Genomic DNA, 10,658 nt, shown 5'->3' on the forward strand with positions numbered 1-10,658 from the left:
AAGGAAGGAAGGAAGGAAGGAAGGAAGGAAGGAAGGAAGGAAGGAAGGAAGGAAGGAAGGAGAAGATGCAAAAATATATTCAAAGAAATATGAAACTGATTTATGTTAAATAATCAAAAGAATTAATCTTCCTTTGAATGGATAGAAAGTGATCTGAAATAAGAGTTAAAAACATAATATGGAAACATTAGAGGTTGTCTAATTAAAAACAGGGGAGAAACAGGACTATCCACATCAGAGCTAATCTTATCATTACTATTCAACATAATTTTTTAAATGTCAACACTATAAAAATATTCAAGGAATTAAGAAAGAAAAATTGGCATAAGTAGTTTCAGCCAGATAGTTTAATATAAAAATAAGCTTGCAAAAATGATAAACATTTTTGTGTCACTAACAAAAATAATTTCATTTATAGAAAAATAAGTGCCATTTCTACAAATAAAAATAGATTAAATATTTGTATAATAGCCTCCTATGACATACACAAGATCTGCATAAAACTCTATGAAATATTTTAATGAGGAAAAAATAATAAATAATTGAAAGATTATCCAAAATATGTGCTAGTATAATAAGGATGACAAATCACCCAAATTAATTCACAAATTTTAAGGTAATACCAATGGGCTATTTCATAGAATTAAATTAAATGATAATTAAATTTAAATGATAGAACAGATGGACAAGATTACCAAGAGAAATTATAAAAGGAAAAAAAATACATAGAGTGTGTTTTAACTGCCAGACCACAAATTATATTATAACATGATAATTACCCAATTATTTGGTAATAGATTTTTTAAAGTGGGCAGATAGATTAATGGGATGGAAAAGTAAATCTTGAATTAGAACCTGACATCATAAACTAGTCTTTGATAACTTTCCAGTGATAAAATATTGAAGGGACTGATTATGAAATAAAATGGATGAAAAGAAGAGGAAGTATAGTAAAATGAAATTAGATGCATATATCATAAAAATACTAAAATAATTTCTAAAGAACCAATGACTATATTTATTTTTTTAAGAAAAAAGAGAATAAAATTGAATGACAGCTTTATGTTAGTCAAAGGAAAAACTAAAATTCTAAGCTATTCAATAAATAGAATGAAATAAAGGAGATGTGTGGATTGGGTTATATAAAATAAAATATTTTTGCACAGAACAATGTGTTTAAAAAATTTTAAATAACTATTTGGACAAATATTTATACTTAAACTCTGAGTAAGAATAAGAGAAAAATAAGTTATTCCCATTAGAGCTAATCTCATCATTACAACTCAAACATAATATTAGAAATATAAACACTACAAAAATTTAAAGAATCAAGAAATTTAAATTTTAATATCATTTGATACACATTTTGAAAAGAAAAATGTCTTCTAAGACAAGAAAAATATCAAAATAAGTGTTTCTCAAAAAGAGAAAAACAGATTTTCAATAAATACAAGAATGTATAAGATAAAAGATAAAGTTAAAAAGATACAAAGTAAAGAAAATGTGAAATTATATTTTACATCAATTAAAATTCACAAATCTTCAAAAATCATAAACATCAAATGCTGAGATAGCTGTGGATATGGAGAGATATTCTTACGATGATAAAAAAATTGACATTAATTGAACCTATATAAATCATCCTTATAATGCTAGTAACGATGGTGTTTTTTTTTAATTTCCTTTCCTAGTTTTTCCTTAATAAGAAAAATACCAAAAGGATATATGGCCTAGAAAAAAGTCCCATCTGTATAGAAAAGTCATAGAACTACTATTTGTAATATTAAAAAAAAAACTAGTAGCCTATAGGCATGATATGCTTATGCACCATAATAAATGATGAATTTTATTCTTTTTTGCTTAAACCAATTTTGGGGAGAAGCAGCACCAATTTTGTCATATTTTTGTGAAAACACTTTATAGCTGTATTTTAAAATTTGTAATGTTGATTTGTTTGTAAAAGCCTTTGAAAACTACTAGAACCATGATGCATTTTAAAAAATGTAGTATCAAAGGATGTGCAATTAATCAGGATACATAAAACTAAACCAAAATTAGATATAACAAGCATTATATCATAACTACTATCAATTTTTCTGTATTTTTTATTTCTATACAAATTAACTTTGCTCACTATCAGAATCTTAATTATTAACATTTTTCTTTCCTTTTTGCCTCTACAATTTTCTCCACTTTATCCAAGTATTAATAATAATACTGGTAATTGAATATTTTATATGTTTTATGCCAAGAAAAACTGAAAATCAATTGTGTCATACATTATAGGGTACATTCAGTTAATAATTTCAGATTAATAACAAGTAAACTCTCCAGTGGCATGTGCCATTTATAGATTCATAAAGGCATGGAGGTGACCCTAGGCTCTTGAAGGCTATTCCAAAAGAGTAGAAATCTACCATGCTAGAAAGATTTCAAGTGGAACCCCAGCAACACACTTAGTCTGTATGCCTGAAGACTACTCTAGAGAGTAAGGAGAGGTAAATGACCTTCAGGTTGACCACATGGTGATGAAGAATCTGATTAAAACATTTCAAAAAACAAACACAATTACAAAAAAGCTCTCAATCCCCTATAGAGAGTGAAAGATTTGTAGAAAATAGGCCAGAGAATGATATGTAACACATAGTTTTAAGCTATTTAAAAACTAAATTTACTAGTTATACTCTAAGTTTCAGAATATGTCTTAGTGATCCTACTGCCAAAACTAAAATTTTCACTATAAATAAAACCAGAAGTTAGAAGGAAGTTGCATAGAAATAGAGTAAGTCTTTCAAAGTCCTTGGAGAAAAAAAATTATGACTTTTTCATGAAACCAAGGGCCCCCTAAATATATGCCCCTCCAAAATAATGAGACATTTGATCATCATTTATTACACTGTCCACAAAATATATCTGTAAAAAAAAGACATCAAAATAATTACAACCTGGGTGCAAATTTTCTGTTGAAGATGAAAAGTTAGAGAAATGCCAAGAAGATACACAGTGATTTTCATACAAAGGTAGGATAAATAAGGAAAACAAAAATATTTTAGAAAACACAGATAAGGAATAAAGGATGAATGAGTCATCCATATGACCTAAAAAAATAGAAGCAAAAGGAGATAAAACCAGTTTTTCAAAAGTTTTGTTAAAATCTCAACAAAAGAAAAGTCATTCCCTGAACTTTGCAGAGTGAAACTTGATGAGGTTAAAAAAAAAGATATAAAAACATTTTATTGTAGACTCTTTTTATCTTTAAAGCCAGTAGAACTACCACACTTAGATTCTTCAAAGCCTGGGAAGCCTTATTGAATAGTTAAAATTAAAAGTCAAAGAGAACAAAGGTGGGAAAGGCAGCTGGATTAGAGTAAGTCCACGTGATAAAGATCCACATAAACATGATATAATTGTGAGGGCAATAAGGATTACCTCACAAGGCATGCTAAAGAAAATATAACAAAGGTATGGGAGGAGGGGAAACATATACTTCCTTGAAAGCAACAGATCTTTTTCTCTTTTCTTTTTATGTCTAGCACCTAAAACCATTTTGGCATATATTTGTAGTTTAATAAATGCTTGATGATTAATTGATTGATTAACACACCCCAAAATGGAGAAAGAAAGGATATATTCAAAAGGGGTACTCTCAGACTCAAGAAGATCTAGATCTGAGTCTTCCCTCTGAAGCTTATGATGCATATGAAAGTTCTGAATTCTGTCCTAACCTTTGTTCACAGGATTGGTTTCATTCCCAGAGATTCCCTACAGCAATGAAACTACATTTCTACAAATTAACAGAAAAATCTTTAAAACATATACAGTTGTAAATATAACCTTCAAAATTAATAGGGTCCTTAGCTGAAAAATAGAAGAAATCTAGGAAGCCATTTAGTCCATGCTCAATCGGTTGACAAATAAGAAAACTAAGGTGCAGAGAAAGGAAATCAACAGTTTGCTTAAGATCATAAAAATATTAAACGACAGAGATCAGATTCAAAACCGGGCCCTCTTATTTTAGAGTTCCCTTTCACTATTCCACTGTGCTTCACTAAGGTATTTATAGACTGCTATTATAAACAATTTAACACCTGAGTTTTTAATAATACAAAGGTTTACAAAATAGGTTAAACTACTTACTATTGTTTTCTGCATATATCCTTATGATGGGCATCAATTCGAAGAGCACCTTTGGTTTTGACTCAGTAAGTTTCACATTCCTTTTATCCCATCCAGCTCCTTCGAGGTAGAGCCCATAGACATAGACACCCTCAGTTGGAGGTGCAGAAATATCATCTTTCATCCATTTTGTGACTTCATTGCAAAGTACCATACTGTCCAATGCCCATCCTTTGTTGGCTCGAGTTATTTCCTATTTAAGAAGAGATCAAAAAAGTAAAAAGGCACAAAAAATTTACAGTTAGTCTATACCTATTTTATCGATGAAGATAAAAAAATGATATAAAAAAGGAGACAAAACAAGCAGAACTTTTCTAATTTCAAAGTAGAGAGGTATTTTATAAGATGTGTAAAAAATTTCATAAATCATACTTGCATACTGATTTCAAAGTTTGGGTTTGAGGTTATTTTATACATAAAAATCAAACGAGGAGATTAAAAAAATGAACATTAAAAATTAAAAGAGGCTGTTTTCCTAAGGATATAATCCTAGCTTTATCTTAACGTGCAAGGAGATTTCACTAATGTCAGAAGAAAATTAATCTTCATCCTTATCCTATGCCTCAAAATAATCAGGAAATAAGAAACATTTATAGCAGAAAATCATAAAAGCAAGACATGTTCAAGTCATGGTTTTACCTGTCTCATTGCTGTTAGAAATCCTTGAGGGTTAAAAAAGCCTGTCATCCAAAAGCAGTTTGGGCGACCATCAAAAAGCCAAGAATTAAATTGGCGATTTCTTTCTAAGAGTTCTGTAAACCAGAAACCCAGTGTACTTGAAACCCAAGATGCCTAAAAAAAGTAGCACAAATGTAAATGTTTTAACATGAATGATCTCTACAGGTTCAAATAATGTCAGTCAATAAGTATTTATTATTAAGTATCTACTATGTGCCAAGTATTTTCCCAAGAACTGGGAATGAAAATAAAAAGGGGGCCATTTTCAAGAAATCCCAGTCTAATAGAAGAATCAACATACAAACAATCCCTTATCAATGGGATACTTAAAGGATATTTTGAAGACAATCAGAGGAAAAACATAGTGTGTACAAATTTTAGAGGTTTCAATGTATAAATGGTTATATGATGCAAAACACAATTACATAGATAACCCATCCACTTCACTTTCAAGATATGACATGTGGAAAGAACCAAACTTTATGTCTTTTTTTCAATACTTTGGAATGTCTTATTTCATTGGCATAGGAATCCCCTCCCTAAAGTATACTAGAATTCATTTATGCTTTAGCAGATGGTCTTCATGTGCTTTTGTGGCCAATTTCCTAGTGATGAACCCATTAACTTTAGCCAGTTTTTCCCTTGGACAACCAACACACAGAACATTGCTAGGCCAGTAAGTGAAATGTTTCCAACTTAATAGAACTAGCAAAAATTCGTATTCTACTAGAATAGCCTTGGAGAACCTAATTTTTCCCCAGTCTTAGTAAGAAATTTGGGTTAAATTTTATTGAAAGTTGTTTAGTGTAATTAATTGTAAACACTACTGCTTTTCAAATTGTTCACTCATTTTTTTTTAACCCTTGTACTTCGGTGTATTGTCTCATAGGTGGAAGATTGGTAAGGGTGGGCAAATGGGGGTCAAGTGACTTGCCCAGGGTCACACAGCTGGGAAGTGGCTGAGGCCAAGGTTTGAACCTAGGACCTCCTGTCTCTAGGCCTGACTCTCACTCCACTGAGCTACCCAGCTGCCCCCTTCACTCATTTTTAATGATAGCATGATAGTTAACTGGCCATTAGCATGAGGATCAGGCCATAGTTTCTATCAAATGTCAGAATAAATATAAATATATTCTATATAATAGTTACCTTCCAGGTAAGATTATGTTTGATTCATGGGCTCAATGATAAATTAATTCAATTGAGTTTGGCTACTTTTCTCAGAATATTTATTCAATATAAATTCATGTAGAATTTACATTATTTGTATTAATATCATCCTATAAATTAAGGTTATTACTCAATTCAGGATGAATCAGTATTTTAAAACATACTCTCTAGTAAATAAATTGCAGCAGTTTGTCTTCAACTTTCATTTTTAATGAGATTTAAATCAGTCTACATTCCCCAAGGTTTTCATCACCTTTCAAATTAATCACTTAATTCTTCTGTCAAATGAAGAAAATATGAGTCAATTTTCTTTATCACACTTAGATCAATGAAAAATGCCATTCATTGAACTCACTGTATTAAATTTCATTATTCTATTTGGCACATAAATATTATCATGTTTTCATTAGCATCACTGTTACAATCACTATTTTATTTCAATGATACAGATGATCTATAAACTTAAAGATCTGGGTATTCATTGCAAATAAGCCACTCCCAACCCAGCCATTCTTTACATCCTTTTGAATCTCTAGTCCATGCCATCCCATAAAGTTTCTACAGACAGGCTATCCACCCCCCAATCCAGGGACTCATCTCAAGATCTTTCAACCTTGTCTGCATGCCAATGGAGCATATGAACCAGTCATCACCCATCCTTTATTCTGCTATATGACCACACTAGCTCTTTTTCAATTAAAATATCTTTCTAATGATATCCTTTATAGCATTTGCCCTATGCAATTCTTCCTTCCTGATCTGCTACAGTCTATTCACACTTACCATTTTAATCCTATTTTTATCCTATTTTAATTCCTTGGAGACTATAGCATTGCATGACTTGCAGTACCAAAAAAAATGATCAAGAATATAAATTTCTTGAGATATTATTCAGGATTGTCCATATCTACTACCTGCTACTTCTCTTTATAAAGAAAATATTCATACTACAAAAGCATAGTGCTTTTTATAGTCAATAAAACTTTTTTTTCCTACTTCATTTATACTTCTCAACCATTTTCCCCAACATATCCTCCACTTTGCTTTCCATTCTTTGAAGTAACAAGTATTGTATTATGTTGGTTTAATTAGAATAGAATTGTTGAGTTATTTGTAGGATTTCTTTTTACCTTCTTATCCTCTGCTACAGACGCTGTTGCATAAGTTGAAATTATCTACATGGCAAGTTTTTTTGCAAATGCATATCCAGAGCACTGAAATATGAGACAACCAAATATCCCATAAAATGATTTTTTTTGGTTGCTGCCAATAGATGCAGGAAAAAAACCATTCTGCCAGCTCTCTTATTTGCTTTTCCAATTAGAAACTGTGAGCCATTTTTCTACTTAGCTGAAATTGACTTTAGCCTTTTGGTTTTATTTAGTTTAAAAATAACAATATTTATTATTAAGTTCTTCCAGTCATATACCCAGTTAGTCTGTGGATAAGGATCTCACATTTGGAGTACCAGTAACTGAGTTAATATTTATAGAAATTCCAAAAACTCTAATTAGTACCACTCTTGCCTTGCTTTCCTGTCACTTAGACACAGATATTACAGAAACATAAGGAAGTTTCACAGAACTAAGACCAATTTTGTCTTTTAATTATTTCTTGGGTTTCCATAGCAAAATAATTCATACAGGCTACTGGGAAGCTCAAAGGGTAGAGTACTGGACCTACTCAGAAAGATTTGAGTTCAAATCTTGCCTCAAACCCTTACTGGTTGTGTGGCTCTAGGCAAATCACTTAACTTCCATCGGTCTCATTTTCTTCATAAGTAAAATGGGGAGTAACAATAGTTCCTACTTCCTATTATTGTTTTGAAGATAAAATGATATAATATTTATAAATTCTTGGCAAATCCTAAAGTACTATAAAATGCGCAGTTTTTATTAAGTGTTCAGCTTTTTGGTAATGAGCATCTTCAAACAACGCCGTTCACTCTGTACTGTGCTATGACAGAATTACTTTTCACTGAATCCAGCTCTACCTGGACTTAACTTGATGGAACACAATGTCCCTCCAGGATAAGCTAAGTACTATAAATCTCCTTCTCCTACAACTAACTCAACCTTCCTACCCCCTTCAGCCTCTTCTCTTATCAGAAAACTGGAGAAAAGAGAAAATGAAACTCCATCTAAAGCCTTCTTTTACAGAAGTCAGGACCTGGACTTTGTAGCACGTTCCATCTTTCATCTTCAGCTCCATTGGTCTCAACTTCACGGAGCAAGATGCCACATGGGGAACCCCTCCCTGCCTCTACTTTCCAGCTCCCTCAGGTAGATTTTCAAGATCTCTTCTAAGGGCAGAGATCTTTATTTAATTTTATTTTTATTTTATTTTGCTTGTATCCTCCCTGTTACCACAGGGCCTGGCACATAGTAGGTCCTTAACAAATATTTACTGAATTGAATTTATTTATAATTGAAGTTTTTCCAGCATGGCAAAACATGCTGAAGCTTGAACTCCGCTGATATGGAAACGTGGGTCTCTCCTGTGCTGTGAGAAAGTTTTTTGCAAGATATTGTGATCAGTGGGATATCAGCATCACAATACCTAAGAGAATTTATAAACTTACATGTATCTATAAAGTATTTTTAAAATGTTATTTACCAAAGACAAAGTAATTAATAGTATATGTTTCTGAGATTTAGGAATTTTAAACAGTCTGCTGACACTTCAGAATACATTTAGGTTCCAATGTAGAGTTATAATTTGCATTCAGTTCTTTTGTCTTAAAAGCTTTAAAAACCTTTATGCTATGCTATTTCAATCATCTTCCCAACAACCCTGTGGGATAGATTAAAAACCTGCATAAAAACATCATGAGTTTAAAATGAATTCATTCCATCCTTACCCTTTGGGGTTATTTAAATCAAAGAAAATGGTTTGTGACCCAGCCTGAAAGCCAATAAATTGAGATTACGTTTTGGGAAGACCACATAGAGGGAGCACTTGTCAAGGGTTTTACAATGCCAAAATGCAATCCCGAAGGTTAGGAGAGTGAAGAGTAACAGTAAGGATACAAATCTAGGAGGCTTGAAGAATAATGGTACCTTTGACAGGAATAGGGAAGTTCAGAGGAGGGACGAGCGTGGGAGGAGGTACAAATATAATAATTTCTACGTTGGACATGTTGAGTGTGAGATGGATCCATGATATTCAGTTTGAAGTGTCCAATATCCATTGCTAAATCTATTTGCCTGAATATTTTCTTAGGTGAAATACTATTTATGAGAATATACCAATAGATCCTTTCCTGAAATCTGTGTCTCTACTTAAGAATACATGACAGTCATTTGTATTCCAACTAGCCAGTTGTGAGTTTAAAATATGCTTTTCCATCACATAACAGCCATTACTCAGCTCTTCCTGTATCGATATTCAGTACCACTTGACCATTTCCCATTAAGAAAATATTAGTTAATAAATAATGATATTTTTATATCCAGACAATTTAGGGAATATGACTACTTCTGTTTCTCTTTATGAAAATAATATGTCATATTCTTCTAAGTATCATTTATCTGTCTTTATCCATCGTTACTACTAACTGATCCTACCTGAATGAAAAGACAAAAATATACCTATTCCCAAGCAAAAGAGCCTTTTTTTTTTTACAACTGGGCCATGTGAAACAAATCATGCTACTTAGTACAGCAACTTCTTTTTTTAGGGATACAGATATTATATTTCATTGTTGTAGGTTATTTCCCAATGAGAAATTGCTCCTCCCAATATAGAATAAAACCTGCTTTGTGGTTTAATCTTAGCAATTTGCCCAGGGAAGTTAAGTAATTGTCCTGGGTGACACTGATAGTGTTTATCAGATATGGGACTTGAAACTAGTTCTTCCTATTTCCAAGGCCAACTTTTCATTCCCTTTTTTTTCCATTCTTTGACTAGCAATACATTTCCCCCAATAGGACAGTAGGAGAAAATTGCTCCTTTCTGGTGTCTGCTTACTTTTCTCCAACGAGCAGGGATCCTTGCATCATACATGCAATCCAAAGCATCCCTCAGATTTTCACTCATGATGATGGTGCCATCTATTGCAAGTTTCAGCTCAGTTAAGGTGCTTCGAACCAAGCTGATTACCCGTTGCATTCGGTCTATCTCCTGCCTGAGGAAGATGTTCATGGGTTGGAATGGGCCCATCTTTTGCAACCTATCTTTTACCTGTCATGGGAAAAAGATGAAGACATTAAAAATTAGACAGCTATTAATGACTTCATTGATTTTGTGACCTGTCACTCCTTGAAGAAAAAAGGGCAGAACTTTTATAATTCCATACATAACATTTTTTATTTGCAGAGAAAAGATAAGGCTGACATTGGTGACTAATCATATCCTTCCTTTCACTTGGAGAAAAATAAGCTGCTTCAATGCCATGAAGGGATATGAAAGGTATCCCTGCATTTTTTTAAAAGTGGTGAACAGCTGGGTAGCTCAGTGGATTGAGAGTCAGGTCTAGAGACGGGAGGTCCTAGGTTCAAATCTGGCCTCAGACACTTCCCAGCTGTGTGACCCTGGGCAAGTCACTTGACCCCCATTGCCCACCCTTACCAATCTTCCACCTATGAGACAATACACAGAAGTTAAGGGTTTAAACCAAAAAAAAAAAAAAAAAA

General features: G+C 32.5%; 1 protein-coding gene across 1 annotated transcript in view; it reads right to left on the reverse strand.

Annotated features, from left to right (window-relative positions):
* The window catches only part of DNAH5 (dynein axonemal heavy chain 5), a 293,673-nt gene that overhangs the window by 13,565 nt on the left and 269,450 nt on the right, over positions 1-10,658 (reverse strand). The window contains exons 76-78 of the mRNA XM_044681991.1: positions 9,994-10,206; positions 4,816-4,968; positions 4,138-4,369 (exon numbers count right to left, since the gene is read on the reverse strand). Coding sequence (XP_044537926.1) covers positions 4,138-4,369; positions 4,816-4,968; positions 9,994-10,206 — 598 coding nt within the window. The remainder of the gene's footprint in view (positions 1-4,137; positions 4,370-4,815; positions 4,969-9,993; positions 10,207-10,658) is intronic.

This window comes from Gracilinanus agilis, chromosome 1 (genome assembly GCF_016433145.1).
Source record: "Gracilinanus agilis isolate LMUSP501 chromosome 1, AgileGrace, whole genome shotgun sequence".
NCBI classification, from domain to species: Eukaryota; Metazoa; Chordata; class Mammalia; order Didelphimorphia; family Didelphidae; genus Gracilinanus; species Gracilinanus agilis.